The sequence below is a fragment of the Taudactylus pleione genome, unplaced genomic scaffold (genome assembly GCF_031769625.1).
Source record: "Taudactylus pleione unplaced genomic scaffold, aTauple2 ptg000083l, whole genome shotgun sequence".
Lineage (NCBI taxonomy): Eukaryota > Metazoa > Chordata > Amphibia > Anura > Myobatrachidae > Taudactylus > Taudactylus pleione.
Window position 1 is genome coordinate 1,459,671 of NW_028284485.1, and position 22,857 is coordinate 1,482,527.

The 22,857-nt window shown below is 41.9% G+C and overlaps 1 protein-coding gene and 1 pseudogene across 5 annotated transcripts in view; one reads left to right on the top strand and one right to left on the bottom strand.

Moving 5' to 3' along the window:
- LOC148532117 (ubiquitin thioesterase otulin-like) overlaps nt 1–22,857 on the bottom strand; it is a 138,243-nt gene that overhangs the window by 66,281 nt on the left and 49,105 nt on the right. For all 5 annotated transcript variants that reach the window (XM_088468264.1, XM_088468263.1, XM_088468259.1 and 2 more), the window contains 2 exons: nt 11,252–11,337; nt 8,637–8,734 (listed from right to left, as the gene is read on the bottom strand). In XM_088468264.1, the coding sequence (XP_088324390.1) occupies nt 8,637–8,734; nt 11,252–11,337 (184 nt within the window). The remainder of the gene's footprint in view (nt 1–8,636; nt 8,735–11,251; nt 11,338–22,857) is intronic.
- On the top strand, nt 14,730–14,848 carry LOC148532118 (5S ribosomal RNA; annotated as a pseudogene).

Below are 22,857 nucleotides of genomic sequence, written 5' to 3' on the forward strand. Positions count from 1 at the left end.
TTTTACTCATTAAATACCCATGGTCTCAATTCCCCTAATAAGAGATGTTTAGCACTGGCTACTTTTCATAGGGAAAAGGCGAAAGTGGTGGCTCTTCAAGAGACACATTTTTCTTCATTGGCGCCTGCGGTGATTAAAGATGCTAGATACCCAGTAAATTATTACGCTAACGGTCCTTTTAAGCGCAATGGAGTAGCTATTATGTTCCATTGCTCGTTACGATTTGAATTATCCTGTAAGATTGCAGATAGAGATGGCAGATATCTGATATTAGTGGGAAAACTAGATGATAGAGAAATTACTTTAGTCTCCCTGTATGCTCCTAATACGAGACAAATTCCTTTTCTAAAAAAGATGTCAGAGGCCCTTCGTGGAGTCCAAAAGGGTACTACCAGATATTAAAGTAGACAAGTCAAATGTAGGGGGTACCCCTAGAACCTACACAGACTCATCCTCTACGCTGAGCAGTTTACTGAAAGAGTTTGATATGTATGACATGTGGTGAATTCACTCCCCAAGAGTGAGAGACTATACATATTTCTCACATGTTCATAATTCATATTCTCTGATAGACCTGATTCTTTTAGACAAATGGACTTTACAACACACTAGACAGTCCAAAATTGTTCCTGTAGTTTGGTCTGACCATGCAGCTGTGACCTGTTCATGGAATTGCGATTGCTCTCAATTTCCCCCTAGACAATGGAGATTCCCGGAATATCTGCTACACACACCCGAAGCAGCCACTCCTCTATTGGATGCTTTCTCAGCATATAAGGCTACTAAGTTCCCAGAGGACACATCTATAACTACTTACTGGTGTGCTCTAGAGGCAGTCCTTAGAGGAGTCGCTATTCAGACGGGTTCTAGACTCCGTAAGGAATACCTACAACAACAAACTGACTTGGAAACCTGCCTGACACAAGTAGACTCCTTAAATCGAGCTCACCCATGCGTCTCCTTAAAAGGAAGTTGGTGTCTATTAGAAACCAACTTCAAAAATTGTTTATGGAACGTATGAAAAGCACCTTGTCTAAATTACAACAGAAATTTTATACATTAGGTAACAAAGCGGGCAAATTCTTAGCGCGTAACTTACGCTTACGCCAAACGAGAAATAGAATTAAAGGTATCACTATGTCAGATGGACAGAGATTGCTTAATCCCTCGTCCATTGCTGAGGCATTTGCTAAATATTATGAAAAACTGTATAATTTACATAACGATTCTAACACCCCTCAGCCCACCCACAACCTTATTTCCTTGTTTTTAGATAAATTACATCTACTCGAATTGAAGGCAGACGAACTGGAGTCCCTAAATGCACCTTGGTCAGAGAGTGAGATTGTTGATGTTATTAATACCCTCCCTCTGGGCAAATCACCTGGCCCGGATGGATTTTCCAACTCCTTTTATAAACATTTTTTACTTGAGGTTGCCCCTATTCTCACTTCGCTCTATAACTCAGCCACTAAACAAGGATCCTTTCCAACTGAGATGTTGGAAGCACGGATCATTACTATCCCTAAGCCTGGGAAAGATCCCTCTTTCTGTCAAAATTACAGACCAATTGCCCTGCTTAACTCTGATGTGAAGATTTTTTCTAAAATAATTGCCAATCGCCTTTCCCCACTGGTCCCGCAGCTTATACATCCTGACCAGGTGGGTTTTGTTAGGGGCCGCCAAGCCTCAGACAATACCCGTAGGGTCTTTAATCTAGCTGAATTGTTAGTTAAAAGAAAACGGGAAGCGCTTCTGCTGTTTCCTTTGGACGCCGAAAAGGCGTTTGATCGCCTACATTGGGAATTTCTTAGCTACCCTAACTAAATTCGGATTTCAGGGAGCAATACTCTCGTCAATAACTGCTCTATATAGTAACCCGACTGCCAAAGTCTTGAGCAATGGTTTTTTATCATCTCCATTTGTTATTTCAAACGGTACAAGACAGGGTTGCCCCCTCTCACCTTTGATGTATGTATTAGCTATAGAGCCATTTGCCACTTCTATTAGAGCTATGCCAGGTTTCCCGGGAATCACTGTAGCAGCAACGTCACACAAATTATGTTTATTTGCAGACGACGTTTTATTATTTATTACCAACTCGGAGACTTCTTTGCCGGTTTTACATGAGGTTATAGATAAATACAGCAGGGCATCCCTATATAAATTAAATACTTCCAAGACTGAGGCCTTACCTTTTCATATATCCAATAGGATGCTTGCACATCTTCAAATTCAGTATAAATATCAGTGGAAGAAAGAATCCATTTTATACCTTGGTATACATATTCCAAATAATGTTACTAATATTGTTGGGATTAATTTTTCTCCTATTATATTACATGTTGCGAATCTTCTTAAAAATTGGTTGAGTTTTGAAGTCTCCTGGCTGGGTAGATTGGCAGCTTTCAAAATGATGGTTCTACCCAAGCTAATGTATCTGTTCCGCACAATTCCCTATTTGATACCACAGCGCTTTATAGCTCAAACACATAGACTTATTTTGCAGTATATATGGAAGGGTAAAAAGCCACGAATTGCCTACAGCCGATTAACGTGTCATAGAAGCCGAGGAGGTTTAGAGGTTCCTGACCTATTGGCATATCACCACGCATGTTTGGTAGCCCAGATTAGTGACTGGGCTCTGCCTGTCGGCACAAAACCTTGGGTCGATTTGGAAAGATCTCTATTCCCGCATTTCCCCTTAATAGAACTGATTTGGACCCCTAAGCAATTTTGCCCATCTTCACCAGACTCCCCTAAAACGATACTGGATTCTCTTGACGCATGGGACTCTATTATAGGTGTCTCTTGATGTATGATTCTACCAACCCGTAATATCTCTCTCTTGGCCGTTTCTCATTTAATTCCAGACTTGCGTATTTCAAATTGGGGCTCCAGAGGTATAAATAAAATGGCCGAAATATTGAGTAATAATTCTATATGTCCCTTTTCGTTTTTACAGACTCAGGTAAAAAATTAACTTGAGGGAAGATTATACTATTTACGTATCAGCCATTGGGTTTCTGACGTGTTTCCAATCACGGGCTCTTTGGCTTTACTGCCCTCTACTATCTTAGCCAAAATATCATCAGGCAATGCTAGAGGTGCTCTCAGATTTTGGTACTCCCTATATATAGAGGACAAGACCCCCACAAAATCCTCTGCACAACTACGGTGGGAAACAGATTTACAAATTGTATTCACTATTCAACAATGGGAAGAAATATATCTAACAGCCCACAGGTTTTCTAGATGTTCTAATCATTTAGAGATGCAATTTAAGCTATTACATAGATTATATTTTACACCTGAAAAGCTTCACAAGATATGGCCCTCTCAATCAAAATTTTGTTGGCGGAACTGTTCAGAGCAGGGAGATATCTTTCATATATTTTTTTAACTGTCCAATCATCCGTGGCCTTTGGCATGAACTATTTATTTTAGCATATAAAGTTCTAAATGCCCAGGTTCAGGAGTCACCTTCTATAGCCCTTTTTCATATATATATCCTCCAGAGCTGTCCAACCCTGATAAATATATTCTAGGTCATATATTGATTGCAACTAGAGCAGCTATAGCACAAAATTGGAAGAGTCCGTTCCCACCATCTTTACAAAAATTTTTAGGTAAAATTCACTATGCTTTCCAAATGGAAACCTTAGGTACCCCATACTCCTCAGCGGCCTCCTCCCCCATGGTAAAATGGCTCAAGTGGCAGGAGTTTGTCACAAAGGGAGAGGGAGCCACGCTGCTTCTGGATGCTAACTGAACTCTATGCACGAGCTGGTTCTTATGTAAATCTTTATTTATTTATTTTTTTTATGCTGTGTGTGTTAATATTATTCTTCTACTGAGTAAAGTGTTGATAATAGGGGCTTAATGCCTAAGTGCCTCACTGCCTTACTGCCAGTCTTATTATTATTATTATGTTATTTTATAAATTTGTCTGCGGTGTCTAATTATGTTTTTATATGAGGTATTATGGATATGTTAAAGTTTTTTCTTTCTCAAATACCATATATTGTAACCAAGATGTTTATTATATTGACAGTATTGTCTGATTCCTTCTCCCATCCCTGTGTTTGTTTTCGTTTTGTGTAACTTTTTTTCTGTATCCCTCCCTTTCCATATTGTTAATGGAATTAAACTTTAATAAAAATTATTGATGATAAAAAAAAAGATATTAAGAAAATAATCTATAAAAATAATATTTTAAAATAGGAAAATATTCTAAGCACACAAAAAAAACCAAAACCCAAGTTATCTTCAGAAAGAATACATTTTTGAAAAATATATTAGCTCCAAGCCATTTAAAAACTGTATCAGTAAAATCATCTTTGAATAAAGAACTATTATGGTTACAACCCAAACCTAAAGGATCCTATAAATCTGGGGTCACTAGATGCACCACCTGTAATCACATGGATAGAAAGGTTATACATGTCCCAGGAGGAAATGGAGACAATCCTTACAAAATAAAAAGCTTTATTAACTGTAATTCTTCTTTTGTGATCTATCTCCTAACTTGCAGTTGTGATATACGATATGTTGGAAGGACAACGAGAACCCTGAAATTAAGGTTCATGGAAGATCATAGGAATGTCTTTAATCATGTTATGAAACACAGTGTATCTAAACAGTTTCATAATTTCCATGACGGAGATCCAAAATCTCTCAAAGTATTAGGTATAGAACAAATTCCAACAACTCTTAGAGTGGGAGATCGCTTTAAATTACTTTGCAAACAAGAGATATATTGGATGTTCAAATTAGATAGGGTGTATCCCAAAGGGATAAACAAAGCTAAATATGGTGCTATAATTATGCTGTTTATATATACTCTGGCTATTTACTAATTACTAATTCTTAACCTTTTCCTATTACTATTTCTCTACCTACTCACTCCACAGCGTAATATTTTATATGACTGATTTTATACTAGTTATTATATTTACATTGTTATAACTTTCTGTATTCTATTATATGTTTTGATAAAAATACATCAAATATATACATAGTTTTATTTACCGTATTATAGGTCCATATACAAATGGCCCTGTATAATTGGCTCCTTATGCTCACGTGACCAGTACACCCTCTGAATTACTTCAGAGAGGTATACAACGTCACTTCAATAAGGGCGTTGGGTGGATATTATTATCACATTATACATGACTGACTTAAATCTATATATGTTCTATCATGTATCCCTAGATACACACTGCTATTATTATTTTAGAAACTAATACATTACTGTTCCAGCTGGCGCTATCATGTGATCTAAGATGTGTGCCGCATTGACTTATGCAAGAATGCCTTTGCTCCCTAAAGATCGGTCCAACAAGGGTGATCTCGTGATCTGTGATGCCTGCTGTTTAGATTGGTGGATTTTCATCCCCAGATTAGAACTCCTCCTGTATGAGCAATCTCCCTTTATACAACTCAGTGAGTGCTCTCACGTGACTAAGGACGCGCATCATTGTGCTCACGTGACTGACGGCGTGCTCACATGACTAAGGATACGCACTACCAGTTCTAAAGATAATAGACTAAAAGCCTTTTACATTTCCAATTATTATCAGACAAATAGCTCGTCTAGATTCAGGAATACTGTGCATAAAATTTACACTTTTTTATGTTTTGCCTTCTTTTAAAATATATATTTTTATTATCATTTTATACTTTCTCTGTAAATAGAATGGATTACACTACACAGGTGTCTTAATTAGAAGCCATATTGGTTAGGGTATAAAGAACCCCATTAGAAGTATAGATCATTATCCTTTGAAAAAGCTGTGGGACACACAGGGAAATGCGTCAGAAAGCCTCTATACTGGACTTTACCTTTCATTGAGACTTTAGTCTTACCGTGGAACACCTGAACCAAGCCCCAGATTTCTTACTACCCACTGTATATAATATGGTGATTTTTTTTGTCACTAACAACACACACAGTAATTCCATCCACAAAGTTCCATCTCCACTAAGGGACTACCAGCTTGCAGGACATCTCAGCTAAAGACCCCTCTATTTTGGATCATAGTGGTAACTAATCGAGACTGTGTCTAGATATTAATGTTACATCAACCAACCAATTCCAGCACTTTAAGAGGCCTTACTAGGAACAGGTATCTTCTACTTTTATTATATGTCAATTGCCCCATATGCCTATCACATTTTAATATCATTTTTATATTTACTCATGTGCAATATGTAAATTTTTTTCTACCAAGATATGAATATTAAACATTATACCCATTAAATATTTATTGTCTATTCCATTCCATCCTGTATATGCATTTAGGGCCTGATTCAGACCCACTCGCAAGCGGCTGTCCGCTCGCAAGTGGGTCGATGTTGTGCACTGCGCATGCGCACGACGGCGGGAGCTCCGTCGTGCGCATGCGCCAGACGCGACGAGTGAAGGACTTTCCTTCGCTCGTTGTGTCTGATCAAAGGGGGCGTGCTGTCGATGTTGATTGACAGCACGCCCCCTTTGGTGGGTGTGCCGGGGGCGTGCCTCCCTGACGGGGGCGTTCCCAAGGGAACGCCTACCGTCAGAAGCCGGCCCACTGACATCACTAGTGATGTCAGTGGGAGTGATTTTGGCTCTGATAGAGCCAAAATCACTCCGGGCCTTGCGGTTGAAAAACTCAACCGCAGGCTCCGGCTCGCAGTGGCGATGGTCGCGATGGTCAAGACCATCGCGGCAATCAAACTGCACGCTCATATAGGCTGTGGGTGGTGACCCACAGCTATACGAGCGTCCAGGAGGACGCTCCATAATTATGGAGGGCGGCCCTCATTCAGAGCGTGCGCTCTGCTCAGAGTGTACGGCTCTGAATGAGGGCCTTAGTTGTTAAATTTTAGTGCTGATTATACCCTTCCATTAAACGGGGAAAAGCCTTAATAACACCATCTCCAGGTGGCATTATTATCGCAAGGCTTCCCTCGTTATTTTTTCACTTTTAGAATTTAGTAAATTTGAGCTCTTCACACTTCCCATTACAAGTATGGGCAAGGCCGGCTCAAGGCATGTTCGACCAGTGCGGTCGAACAGGGACGCCACCCCATAGAAGGTGCACCCCTCCCGGCCATTCCCAATTTCAGCGGGACAGCCACTTTCTTCAGGCACTGCCCTGCGGTTCCACCCACGGGATGAAGTGTCCTGTGGGCGGGCGGGATGTTGGGCACCTCCACCGCCGCAGGTGTGCGACGGAGTGCAGGGCCGGCCCCTCGGAACAAGAATGCATGCCACGCACATTCAGTGCAGGGAGAGAGCTTGGGGCAGCGTTATACAATAGGGAAGCCGGCAGTCTTAATCCCAGCAGCCAGCTTCCAGACTGTCATATCCAGGCGAGGGTGAAATGCCGGGCATCTAGATGTAGACGCCTGACATTTCCCCGATGCTGGGAGACAGGCGCCCGGCATCCCGATCAAAGGGATGCCGTGCGCCATGAGCAGACAGCCGCAGGGGGGGGGGGGAGTTAGGTTTAGGGCACCAGGGGGGGACTTAGGGTTAGGCACCCCCCCGGGAGGGTTAGGGTTAGGCTAGGGGGAGGGAAGGTTAGGGTTAGCACCCCCGGCGGAGACTTAGGGCTAGGCATCCCCCCCGGGGGACTTAGATTTAGGCAGCGGGGAAGGGGGGGTTAGGGTTAAGCACTTGGGGGGGGAGGTTAGGGTTAGGCACCCCTAAGGAGGGTTAGGTTAGAGAATACTTACCTATCGACGATCGGTATTTCCAGCGCTGTCGGGCTTCCGCTGCCGGGAACTCTGCTGTGGTCGGCCAGGCACTGCCATGCGGCCGGCGGTATTTCATACCGATTCCGGGGCATCCCAGCTTCTGACGTAGTGCTGGACTCGCCCCAAGTCTGACGTTAAATTGAAGGCGTGCCATGTGGGCACGCCCCCAAATAGCATCATATAGGGTATGTGGCCTATGGTAATTAGGCCACACACCTTATTGGACATTTGGGACGTTTAGGTCCCTTGCCACGCAGGGCACGGCTCATGCTGGAGCCAGCCCTGAGTATCGGAAATATGATTTGCTTACTAAAAAAATGGGCTTGGATACAATTAGCGCAATGGTTCACAAACTCTGTCCTCAGGACCTCACACAGTTCACTTTTTCCAGATCAACCAGCAGGTGTACAGTGTGTTCATTACTCACTGACACATTTTAAGATTCACAGGTGGAACAAAATATTTCACTTGTGATTCTTTGAGGAGACATGGAAAACATGCACTGTTTGGGGTCCTGAAGACCGAGTTTGAGAACCTGTGATTTAGGGGATACAAAAATAATGGGAAAAGGGTGTGAAAACATCCGTTTTCACATTTTGTTAGTAGAAAAATTTTGATAAATATGCCTGTAAGTGAGATGATAATATTTGTACTTTTTTGTTAGATGGAAGACTGGAAGGGTAATAAACACCTCTGATAGATTAGAGATATCATGGTATGAAGCCTAAAGAACATGGGGAGGTGTTGCAGCACCATATGACATTTGTAAATAACCATTTACAATAAGTACAAAATATTAACTATTTGATATTTTTTTGTGATCTGGTAAAGCTGGGACTGGACAAGTAGTGCACCGCAGTGCATACACAAATTGTCAAAGCAGATCATACCTCCATAATTTTTTTTGCTGCTGTAGTTGTGCCTCTCCACTCCCTTTTACAATATTCTATAATGTCAACTTCTGGTCCGACTCCTAGTTTAAGAGCATCTATGGAAACAAATATTGTATAATGTTGTTAAAATATGACAAAATAAGCTTTGTATGTGAACTAAACAATACAAATGTAAATGTGTATAACGTATTATAATTTTGCACATAGGCATAGTGATTAGTCTACTATGCAATCTACAAGGAAATCCTATGATCAGAAAGAAAACGAAATAACTGGTTCATGTAAAGTTTCCAACTCACTTAATATCAGTCGCTTAATTGTAAAGAAACACTTAAATAAATTAATGGGAGAAGTAAATCAAATAAAACAAATTTTATGAGTCAACTTAGTAGTTGTTCAAAATTGACAAGCAACTTTAGCAAAACCTAAAATGCTACCTAGATGTTGTATCAAACTTTAAAAAAATGGCTATGATCGAGAAGGATTATATTTTTTTAGTACAATTCACCACCTTTTCAGATGTATTCAACATGTAGTTGCAGAGTGGTTAGCATTGTTGCTTCCTATCATTGTCATCATGAAGTGGATTCCCAACCTTGGCCTGTAAGACCCTATCTTATCTGTTCTCAAGTCATCCTCCAGGGTTTCCTCCCACACACAAAACATTGATGGTTAGATTAAATGGTTGCTGACTAAAATATGTATGTGTGTGTGTGTGTGTGTGTGTGTGTGTGTGTGTGTGTGTGTGTGTGTGTGTGTGTGTGTGTGTGTGTGTGTGTGTGTGTGTGTGTGTGTGTGTGTGTGTGTGTGTGTGTGTGTGTGTGTGTGTGTGTGTGTGAGCAAGGACTGCTGTGATTGACAGATATTCTCTAGACAGCGCTGAGAATTTGGTTGCTATAAATATTAGAGTTGTGTGCGGAATCTTGTGTTTTGATTTTGGCAAAACCACCCTCAAGTATTTTAGTTTTGAATTTCATTAAGCAATTTTTTTTAGAAAAACTGCTAAAATCATGTAATTTGGACCTGTTTTTCTTATAGTATTAATATCAATAACATTCATTTCTAGTGAATTCTGACCACCTCACAGCACCTGAAATCACAAGGGAGGGACTTAAAAGCAATCCAAAATAAGCCAATCTGGTTTTTAGATCCGAGATCCGACTTACAGGACTCTGTTCAACTCGGAACCCAAAAACTCTTCTATGTTCGGTTTTTAAATATATTAATAATGTAGCCAGCAACACAATGGTACAATCCAAAGGTGTGAATTGTAAATCCTAGACAGTTTCTATTGAATAACAGGACGTTCATTAGCTCTGGTCATAAGCTTTACTTTACATAAAACGAGTTCAATATGTACATTTATTGTAGCGGTTCTCAAATATAGCAAATTTTGGCACAGGATATTGCTCTTCGTTAAAGTGCCTGATGAAAGGCAATATCCTGTCTAAAAAAAAGTTGCTGTATTTTGGCACTGCTACAATGAGTAGGTGCATTTACAATTAAATTGAATAATGCCACCTTAAATTTATGATTTGTGCAATTCACAGTATCCATTAAAAGTCTGTTTTCATATGGGACAAGTTAGTTAAATTTGAACCGCACTCATGAACTCTTCCATGTGATTGGCTGCTGTGTGTTACAGTACATTTGTACTATTTTCACCACTTTATTAAAGCTATAATAAATAAAATCAAAACTATATAAAAATAGAATCTGTCTGCATGGAAACACTTTGATCTTTGATAAAATAAAAACTGCATAGTCCAATAGACTGTACAGAACTAGGCAACAAGGATACCAATTAAAAACAGCTTAATATCATTTTTTAACAGATTATTTTAAATATTTTTGAAAAGTAATACAAAATTAATTGGTGCCCAAATATACTGTTTTCATTATAAATCAGAACTCAATATACTAATACACATTATTAAGCACACACAAGCAGAAATTATTTTGTAGTTCTCTTGATAGCAAGAAAATTTTATTCTTTCCAAACTCTGGAGATTGTCACATGCATATTATTATTATCAGTTATTTATATAGCGCACACATATTTTGCAGCACTTTACAGAGAATATCTTATCATTCACATGTGTCCCTGCCCCAATGGAGCTTACAATCTATATTCCCTTCCACATGCTCACACACTAGGGTCAATTATGTGGGGAGCCAATTAACCTACCAGTATATTTTTGGAGTGTGGGAGGAAACCGGAGTACCTGGAGGAAACCCACGCAAACACAGGAAGAATATACAAACTCCACACAGTTAGCGCCATAGTGGGAATCGAACCCATGACCTCAGTGCTGTGAGGCAGTAATGCTAACCATTACACCGTCTGTGCTATCATTATGAATGCTACAAGAAGCCTTCTTATTATGGGACAACAGGACTGTGACCTATGACCTTTAATATAAAGTGCATTAATTCTGCTGCTAAATACAATCTGGCTTAGCTATATTTCCCTACTGGGTGTTTTTATACCAAAATTGTGCACAGTGTAAAAAATGGAGGGTAAAAGACGTAGCATAAATACGGCAGGCCTGAAGAGAATGTGTTGACAAGACAAGAGGGAAAAGCAAACAAACAAACACAATCCATTATACCTTTTGGTTCTTTTTCAATTGTTGCAGCTACTTTCTTTATCTTTTCTTTTTCAATTTCCTCTTCGTCACGATAAAGGTCTTCATCACTATAATCATCATACGTTTAAGGGAATATATTATAAGGACAATAATAAATTTACAGAATACTTTTTCCTCCTTATCCCATCCTATCTGTTTTACATGTACACATGCATATACTGTAGCACTTGCCTCAGTAACAATCTTACTATGGAGCGGCCGTACTATACCCTGTCTGCAGCCTGCTCTCTGCTGCATTATAAGCTTTACATTAACAGCTGTGAACAGAATTGTACAAGAATAAGCTTTACCCAGTTAAACATTGGAGGAGGTAAACTACAGACAGAAGGTTCAATATTGATGGCTCAGTGAAGCTGGCAGGTAAATGTTAAACACAAATTATAGACATAGGACTTGGCCTTTACATGGCAATACTTGCATACACGTCAACATAGATTATCTGGCTATACGCCTAATGATAAACTAATAGTGCTGTTTATATACACACAAAGTCCGTATATATATATATATATATATATATATATATATATATATATACACACACACACACAAATCTGCCCCGGCACTCACCAGTCCTGATGGCTGAATAGTCGCTCTGGTGCCCTGGTGCCCTTGTCTAAAATACTAGGTACCAAAGTTGCAATGGGTTGGCGGAGATCTAGAAACCTACGTGACCATCTTGTCCAAAGCCACTACATCAAATTCCCTAAGAAGGACAATATCATACATGGTTCATTCCCATGTGGGTCATGTAAAGCATGCCAGTACATGGTGAAACGTGATAGGGTCCAAGATAAATATGGCAATACATGTCGGATTAAAGATTTTATCAACTGTAGTACCATGGGAGTAGTGTATTGCCTGACGTGTAGCTGCAATATGAAATATGTAGGGATTACAACTAGAAATTTCAGACAACGCACCCTGGAACACGTTGGCACCATTAGGAACGCTCGATCTGACCTTGCGAAATTTAAGAAATTGACCTCAGTTGTGAGACATTTTCATCTGCACCATAATGATAATCCTAATGACTTATGTATTTTTGGTTTGGAGAAAGTATCATTGGGAATTCGTGGTGGTGATCTCATGCAGCAACTAATGAAACGAGAGAGCTACTGGACATTCAAATTAGGTGCGCTATCTCCTAGAGGAATGAACGAATATATTAATTACAGTGTATTTTTATAAATATAAAATTTTTGCATCCTTTTTAATTTCTTTCAATTTCCTGTTTCTCCAATATGTCACTTTGTGATTTTAAATCCAATAATTTATACTCACTTCACTTCACACTCAATAATTCGTATTATATAATTCACTTTCTAATTTTTTGATTAATACATGGAATATCCATTCACATAGTCTATGGTGATCGATATTACATCAGGCACTATTAGACTATGTCCAATTATTTTTCACGTTTTTCTATTTTTATCTTCACGCTATTGGTACATCTTATTTATTTATAGTGGTTTTGTACCATCTTATTTGTTTCGCTAATGTTTTATGCACATAATAGTCGACACGGTGCACTTAATAATTTTATTACCACTTATAGTAGTTGTGCTTAATAACTAGTGGCTTTTTAATATTAGAATTTTCCTTGTGGATCTAAATGTTTGCAATTTATGACAAATCATTTGTAATTAGCAATACTAGCAGGTGGTGCATGATCCAGCTTCTCTAATTGATGATCTAATACTATGTCTGGGTTATCTTATACCCTATCCCTTTTGAATATTTATGAATACGTATCTACTAAGATTCCTAGGCATAATTCCGTCTAGGTGTGATTTGCATGAAGTATGACCTTATGCAATAGTAGGTGGATTGATTATGACATCGGGAATGAATTTACGTTGCCCAATACATCAGGTTATAATATATATGTTTATTTTATTTATTCCTGATCACCGGGGGCTCTTTTCTCCTTCCCCTTTTTTCCTTTTATTTACTGTAATTGGCTTTGAACTACACAATCTATTGGACATTGCGTCCACTTGATACCACTTGAGGGGTTAATTAATTTTTTGTGTGGTTTTTATATATAATTATAATGTGATTCTATACACTAGTAGGTGTACTCATTATGACACCTGGATTAGACTTACATTACCTTATACATTCGGATCATATATTAATGGTTATTGTATTCATTTGTGATTATTATCGGTTCCTTTCATCTACTGTACTGCCATTGGCTCTGAACTATACATTCCACGAAGTATTGCGTCCACTTGATGGGACGCCACCTCCGCTGTGGGCGAGTGACGTGTACTTTATACACGCTTCAATCGATTTCCATTTGCCCAATATATCAGGATTATATATAAATGTCATTCTATTAATTCCTGGTAGCTAGCGGTTTCTTCCATTTACTCACTGCTATTATTTTGAACTACATATCCCATCAGGCATTGCGTCCACCCGACACCACCTGATTGGCCAATTTACATGAGCTTAACAGTTAACCAATAGGAGTGGAATGGGAGGATGCACTACACTATGACTACTGTTACAGCGGTGAGCCGCGACTTTTGTTGCGGGTGAGTGACGTGTACTTTGTACACGCTTAAATTGACTTCCATTGGCGGTGTTACTTTATGAGGTGATCAAGCCTCGATGCGGGCGAAACGCGCGTCCTCTTACTACATGACTAACTGCTGATATTCAGGATCACCCAGCCAGTGCACGGACTGGGCTCCATTGTATCCCACACTGGTAACGTATAAGGCTGACAGAATATGTCTGTACAGCCTGTTAGACTTATGAAGTCTTAGCCTGCTTAACAATCTAATCTCGCTTTGCATTATTTTTTTCCCCCCTCCCTTTTCTTTACTATTGTGAATTGGATAATCTATTCCTGTGACACAGTACGCTTCCTATACATGGCTAATACTCTCTAAGCACCTTCTGAGATGTTGTGTGTGACATATACCAGAATATGAAGGGTGTATGTTATTTTGCTTAATGCAACATCACATGGAAATTTCAGATATTCACTAGACATTGCGTTTACTTGATACCACTTTAGTGGTTAATTTAAAAAAAATGTGTGTGATGTTCTAGCTGAGGCAGTACTGTTTACAGTTATTTATTTGTTACAGGGGATTTTCCTGGACTGGGAAATAGTACATGTGTACGTTATGTGTTTTGTCAGGCTTTGTTTCTTTGTGTATCATATGTAGAGTTCCTATCTCATGCACATACTCAGTCTAACTAATACAGTTACTTATGTGTTTTCTATAAGCTACAATCTTAATGTTTATGGTGCATATGTCAATTGATTGCAGCACAAGTAAGGCATGCCTATGCATCACCTGCCTTGACAGCAACGAATCACCAATTGGACCTCTCTGTTGAGAATAGTCCTACATTTTATAATAGGCTCAGACCGTGTGCAAAGGTGAAACCCCATATAATTTCAGTAACGATAGTTTACAGTCATACTTCACTGATTATGCCCAAACCCGTCTGATCTTGGAAGCGATCCAGTGGTAGGCCTGGTTAGTACTAATGTGGGAGACCACTTAAGAATACCAGGTTCTGTAAACACATATTGTACTGTTTAATGGGGATCATAGGACTGCATACTGTGTAGCCTATATACCAATTTCTATGGTATCTGTTGCTATAAATAAGCACATCCAATATAATTTATATTTTGGTGTGTGGGATACTTAGCAGAATTGTCTTTTATATTTCCCCATTATATGTATGTACCTTGGTGAGTTTTATATAATAAATAAAAGTTATGTTTTACTTTATTTATAAGAATTCATATATGTGTGCTCCAAGAATAGCCTTACTTTTTCTCGTTGGTCAAAGCCCTCCCAAGGGGTGTTGAGCCCCCACGATAGATACAGCAAACAAGCAGGCGGCACTCAGAGACTTAGACAATCCATAAATCAAGCACCCACAAAGGGCAACTTTATTGCAACATCATGCAAAGTCTTTAGCTTAAGTAATTCCCTAAAATTATCTGCATTGGAATCAATTGGGGCATCCAACAGAATTGGTTCCTTATGTAAAATATGTTCCGCATCCTGGTCTGAAAAACTGAGGGTCTCATAGTTATTGCACTGTAATAAAAATGAGGAAAAATCTCCTTCCAAATCACTGGTAGCCATAGTACATGCAAAAGCGCTTCATATAGTGCAATTAATACGTGTAGGTAATAATCCAATTGTAAAAAGTGCAAATGCCGCAAACAAAAATGAACAAGAAAAATTTTCTATGTGGTTCACGTTTTTTTAGTCACAGCTGTGTGTGATTTTTTTTCTTGTTCATTTTTGTTTGCGGCATTTGCACTTTTTACAATTGGATTATTACCTACACGTATTGATAATACATACATAATACATGCAAAAGCGCTTCATATAGTGCAATCAAGACTGCTACAGTCTATAGGGGAATTTTGGGAAGGCATAACTCAGGGTAGGGGTGGAATTTAGACTTGGGGTTTGTTTTATTAGGTAGATATTGTGCCAGGGTATGTGCTTTTGTGGTTCAGGTAATTAGAAAGTTACAGTTTTTAAACTATTACCTCAAGATGCGCCATTGTAGAGATAGGACTTTTCAACTTGTTGCGCAGCCATAGTAGAAGCCTCCAGCAGGTGTAATAACTGTGGCTTCACTTGGGTGCACCAAGATGGCCGTCGTTTGCGAGCTTTAGCGGTGGTGGACTCGGGGGAAAGAAGCTTGCATTAGCTACAGCGGGAGGCGGCGGAAAGGCGCTGGAGGGGTAGAAGGCGTCAGCTGCGGCCAGAAAGCAGGGACAGTAGCGGGCTTTAGCGGCGGCAGTGTGGGCAGCGGTAGTACAGGCTCGGAACTGGTAGATCCATGATACCTGCTTCTGTGTTTAATAAAAAAAAATGGCGTGGCCCCGCCCCCCAAAAAACAACCAGCACAGGGCTTTGGAGCCCCAGTACTGGTTGTGCTAATTACAGGGGACAATTAAGCACAACCAGCACCAGGCTTTTCAGAACCTGTCCTGGTTACCAAAATATGGGGCCCAAATTACGTAGGGGTCCCCCGTATTTAGCGCAACCAGCAGAGGGCTCCGAGCCGGTCCTGGTTCTGGAAATACAGGGGGAAAATATGCGCAGGATCCCCCTATATTTACCAGAACCAGCACTGCACTCCTTCTAGCAGGGGGGGGGGGGGGGTGATTCCACAGCCAGGGGAGCCCTTTCACTGGGCCCCCCAGCCGCAGCATCACCCCTGACCGCTACTTAGCCCAGGCCGGGGAACCCTGGGGAGTTGGAGACCCCCCCAAATAAAGGGGTCCCCCTCCTCAGGGCACCCCAGGCCCTGGCTGACAGCCCGGGGCTATCCCCTGCACCCCTGGGCAGTGCGTGCCGGGTTGATTGTGTCAAGTGTGGTGCATATGAAAATAGAAATATTGTCTTTTGCTGTGGAACTACAGTTCCCAGCAAGCCTCCCCCGCATGCTGGTACTTGGAGAACCACAAGTATCAGCATGTGGGGCATTACGGGCTTGCTGGTACTTTTAGTTCCACAACAAAAGCAATATTAAAAAAAACAGTAGAAAAGTACATTTTTATTAAAACATACATGCACACACATGTACTCACACATGCACACACTATCTCACATACTCACCTAGTATCCCTGATTCCAAACTGTCCTCTTCTTCAGTAGATAATCCAATGGGGAGTACATGTAAAAAAAAATCCATACTCGCCTCCTCCTATGCATAGATCAGGTCCTCTTCACACAATCCAGGGTCTTGGCAAAAAAAAAAAAAAACAGATACCCGGACCCTCGCACATTAGTAGTGTTCTCTAAGAACACTACTGCCCGAATGACAGCTCTGCCCAGGATTTCAGTACAGAAATCCCAGTGCGGAGCGCTCATTGGCAGAGAGGCGAGCCTTCCGCCTCTCAGCCAATGAGCTGTTCTCACCATTGACTTCAATGGTGAGAACCGAGCGTGCCCTTTTCGAAAATGGCACAAAATTCAAAGATGGCCACCGCGAGCCAATCATGGCTCACAACGTCATCGTCCCTCCCCCTTGGCTGGCTTAAATATAGCCGGCGCGAGACCCCGTCCATTCAGTCGACGGCCGGGGAGCTGGAGAGACCAGCTGAAGAAAGAAGATGCCGCGGAAGCCCTGGATGGGCAGCGGCCGCACAAAAGAGCTTAATGGCCGCCGTGCTTCAGGTGAAGACGCCATAGAAGTCCTGGGGCAGCGGCAGCCATGTAAAAGAGCTTAAAGGCTGCCGCCCCACAGGAGAAGGTGCAGCTAAATAAAATACTTTAAAAAATGGTGACTGTTTTATTTTAATATTTCTTTTGCAGGGATACTATAGGTGCCAGCAGGCCCTTAATGCCCTGCCTGCTGGTACTTGTGGTTCTCCAAGTACCGGTATGCGGGGACGCCTGCTGCGACCTGTAGTACTACTCCAAAAGACAATATTTATATTTTCATATGCACTACACTTTACATAATCAACCTGGCACCCACAGCCCAGGGGTGCTGGGGATAGCCCCGGGCTATCAGCCTGGGCCTGGGGTGCCCTGAGGAGGGGGACCCCTTTATTGGGGGAGTCCCCTTTTCTCCGCAGGGATCCCTGGCCTGGGCTGACTAGCGGTCAGGGGTGATGCAGCGGCTGGGGGGCCCGGTGAAAGAGCTCCCCTGGCTGTGGCATCACCCCCCCGCTAGAAGGAGTCCGGTGCTGTTTCTGGTAAATACAGGGGGACCCTACACATTTTTTCCCCCCTCTATTTCCAGAACCAGGACCTCAAAGCCCTCTGCTGGTTGCGCTAAATCCGGGGGACCCCTACGTCATTTGTCCCCTGTATTTTGGCAACCAGGACTGGTTCTGAAAAGCCTGGTGCTGGTTGTGATTAATACGGGGGACCCTCACGTCATTTGTCCCCTGTATTTAGCACAACCAGTACTGGGGCTCTAAAGCCCGGTGCTGGATGTGCTCTAGGGGGCGGGGCTATGCCTTTTTTTTTTCCACATCCAATTTTTAACATATGTGTAGATGGATCTCACTGCTGCATTCGTGCATCTGTGACTTATTGATTTGATTTTCTCAGGTGCATACGTACTACCAGTGAGCCCTCTGTCACCCACTGATGCCCCCTTTTGCACTGCACCGCTGCCATTGCTCTGCACCACTGCTGCTGCCACTACCCCACATGCCTACAGCTGTCTTGCACTCTGCACCTCCCAAACCAACCTCCTGTGTGCTGTCCCCTCTTCCACCTGCGTTAGTGTACCATTTTGTTGCCCTTCTCCCCTGCAGGTGGCCCGGTTTGCTCATCCAAACTCTGATAGTTAATAAATTTTAAAAAAGCTATGAAATTCCATAGACAAAAAACCTTACAATTTCACATGTCCCATTAAGGCTGCTTAGACATGATCTGAAATTTCGCAAACCCTATTGATTTTCTGCCACTCAAACTTCAAAAAGCAATGAAATTACGATCATTAAGGCTTGCGCAATACAGATATGGTATGCCTTCACACCCTGTGGTTAACCGCAGATTCAGCACTCTCACAGAATGAGATTGCTGTCACTCACAGAATGATGGAGCTGCTAATTCACAGAGGCGTCACTAGGGTTGATGTCACCCGGTGCTGTAAAGCACGGTGACACCACCTCTCCTCCACCAAAAACAAAAGAATCGGGATCAAGATGCACTTTTCTGCAAACTTTCCCTCCTTACCAGTCCAGCAGTCACACTGTGCTCCTCCCAGCATTCTGGGTAGACAAGACAGTCCGATGGACTGGACCAAAATACTGCCGCTGCCAGTCAATCCGCACTCCCCCCCTCCCACGTAAGTTCATACCAGGTGCCTGGAGGCAAGATAATGGTTGGTGTCCCCTACCAACAAGTCAACCACCACAGCACCACCACCACAGCAAACAGAGACACATTCCCTCCACCACTAGCATCCCAACCTCAGCAACACCCGGCGACAAACTGCCCCTCTAACACCCAAACCTCAGCAGCAACTATAGTTACTCTCACCTCAATCTAAGCTGTACTTAGGGGCCCATTTATGAATGACAGCATTTGCAATGCGATCTGGGCATGACATTACCGCCCATGATCGCATTGCAAGATGCGATCATAGCGCTGGGATGCATCTTCTGGCACATGCAGGGACAGGGGGAGCCTGTCACTTTGATGTGCCCTGAGAGCTGTCAGGGATACTGTGCATGGCAATGGCACAGCTGCCATTGCCAGGGCAGGGTTCCCCTGGTAAGTTTTGCGATGTGTTACGCCATCTTCAGATGGCGTTAGTTGCAGGGGCCAATCTCCAGAATGCATTGCATTCTGCAAGTTGTTAAATTTAGGAACATTGCATCCCTCATAGAGACCTAAGGAGGAAGCGGTTGCCAGCGGGAATGGAGGATTGCAGCAGGTGTCAGAGATATCTGCTGCATTCTCTCCTGTATACATCTGAGGGAAACTTAATATTTGCAGTTGACCCCCGAAAACTGGTGTTTTGTGGATTAAGCCACAAATATACAATGATAAATGGGCCTTCTAGAGTTAAGGCCCCCATACAAGGTTCTATATAGCAGCCGATGCAATGGATTGGTATGATATAGCTGCTATACTGTACCGTGTGTGGGGTCGTACATCGCACCTCCAGATCTTACTGCATGTTTACTTGATCTGGGGATGCGATGTACAATCCCAAGCAGTGCTATGCGGGTGGGGGAGGGGGGGTGCTGCGGGGAAGGGGGGTGCTGGCATAGTGAGCGGTCGGCCATCCAATCGGTCCATGTGTGGGGACCACCCGATATGTCAGCCATCGGATCGCAAGTCACATAGGAAGGTACATATTGCACTGTGTAAGGGGGCCTTTACACTCAGCTCCCAACCAACACCCCAGCAGCAAACTGAAACACACTCTCCCCGCTTAACACCCCAAACTCAGCAGGACCTAGATACACCTTTACCAGCCCTACCCACACCCCAGCAGCACCCAGAATTACATTCCCATCCCGACCCACACCAGCAGAACCCAGAGACACATTTGCACCCTCTACCAACACCCCAACCCCAGCCACAGTTACCCTCTCCCACTTGACCAACACCCAAATACCAGCAGCAGTTACAACTCTCCCCCACTTAACTCCAGCAGCAGTTACACACTCCCCCACCCTCCCTTACCTAACACCAGTAGCAGTTACACCCTCCTCCACCCTCCCTTACCTAACACCAGCAGCAGTTACACACTCCCCCACCCTCCCTTACCTAACACCAGTAGCAGTTACACCCTCCCCAACCCTCCCTTACCTAACACCAATAGCAGTTACACTCCCCCACCCTCCCTTAGCTAACACCAGCAGCAGTTACACTCCCCCACCCTCCCTTACCTAACATTAGCAGCAGTTACACCCTCCCTTACCTACCACCAGCAGCGGTATGCAGTCCCCCATACCAACACCCCATCACCAGCAGCACTTCCAAACCTCCCCCCTTACCAGCAGCACCAAGAATATGACAGTAACACCTATTTAAAAAATAAAAACTTCCTTCTTCCTTACCTGATGCTTGTGACTGCTGATCTTCCAACCAAGTTAGCTCTGTAGTCTGTACTGCTCTCAGCATCTCATAGACTTGACACAACAAGTAGCCATGCCCAGGAAGCTGACAGAGCAGAGCTCAGGGAGGTGGAGCTTCTTAGGCTCAGCCTCCGAGCACACTGATGCTGCTGCTGCTGCATATGCGGCTGCCCATAGCAGCAGCTAACACAGGAGCAATTACAATTTAAAAAAAAAATGCCCCGGGGGAGGGGGGTTGGACGTGCTCTGGTGCTCCCCCCCGAAATCCGGCAGCGCATGCTAAAGGGTGCAGGCAGGAGTGTGGTGGCGGGGGAGGGGTGCGCGCATGAGTGTGCTGCTCTTGGTGTCACCCCCTTGTGACGCCACTGTATATATTTATATACTAATATAATACGAATGTTGTGTTTGTCTGTTTGTTCCAAGTTGGCACAAAGACTTCTGAAACAATTTTCATGAAAACTGCATATTTTTGCAGTTAGAGCTGAACATCAAGTTAAAGCTGAACACTAACATAAACAAAAGTTATTCACATCATCAATGCAAGAGATAGGTGTAGCACCATACATGCACCCAGTAAGGGGGAGGGGAAGAGATGCTTTTGGCCCGCGTTCACTTGAATATGACAGGCTACATAGCTGTCTGTGCACAGGGCACACAGTGACATTGGTGTTAGTGGTGGGTGAAGGCGCTGCTGTCACCAGTCTGTACAGCGCTGCTGGACATGTGGGCTACTCCCTCGACAGGGCCCCTATGCAAAGCAATACAACTATAATACCTCAAATTAAAAAAAAAGTTTGCAGAAGTGATTTCATTGTGAGCGAATCACATATATATATATATATACATATATATATATATATATATATATATATATATATATATATGTACATACATACATACAAATGTCAAATTCTACAGCTATATTTACAATTTATATTAGGAGATTTAGTAACCTGCCACAATGAAAATAGGACGAAGAGCTATTGTTATTTCTATGGTAAAAAAAGTAGTCACTACACTTAATAAATGCCTAGCAGACAAAATGATTTATGTACTAAAATAGCCATCTACAATGATTACAAAGTCAATACAAATGTACAAATGGGACTCTGTGCGAGACCTATTGGGGTAAGCAGTTAAATGTTCAACAGCCGTTGAAGCAACCTGGGTCCCTTCCCAGTTAACAAGATAAGAGCTAGAAAAAGCTAGAGACTAAGCTATAGCCATGCTTATGGCGCTAAAACATTTTAAGATTAGATAGAAGGAAGGAAGATAATTAAAACAAAGATAGTATAAGGAAGAAAAGTAAAAAGAATGAGAGAATTTCCCGCTCTGAGTAAATGGCTAAAATATATATGTATTTATTCTATAGCAAAGTATTAATAAAATTGTTTCACAAATAACAATAAATACAAGGTACCTGAAAATATATAAACCACAATATATAATAAAAAGCACAATTGCAATCAGTGATAAAATAGTATATAATGTGTCTGTGTGTATATATTCACACAACACACAAGGTGCATCTGCTTGTGATGCAAAGAATTGAGCCTGACCGGCTTAGATATTGTCCAGGGACCTGTAATCCTTTTAAAACAGAAAATAGCATATATATATATATATATATATATATATATATATATATAAATAATGGTGCTATCTCTGCACTCTTGTTTTGCTGCTGAGCAGATCATTATGCATCAAGCGCAAAACACTCTTGAACTTACCATAAGTGGTCAATTCAATACACCACAAGTATCACAATGTGCCCTTGCAATGATGTATAAGAACCAACAATGGCACGTCAACTGGCCCCCATTTTGTCCTGAGCTCACAGATTATTGTATGCAGACCAAAAATAAAGGACTTCAGGGCTACCGTATCTGCGGCAAATGCGAGTATAGGTTGAGTCTCCCATATCCAAATTGCTTGGGACTAGGGGTATTTTGGATATCGGAATATTCCGTATTTTGGAATAATTGCATACTATAATGAAATATAT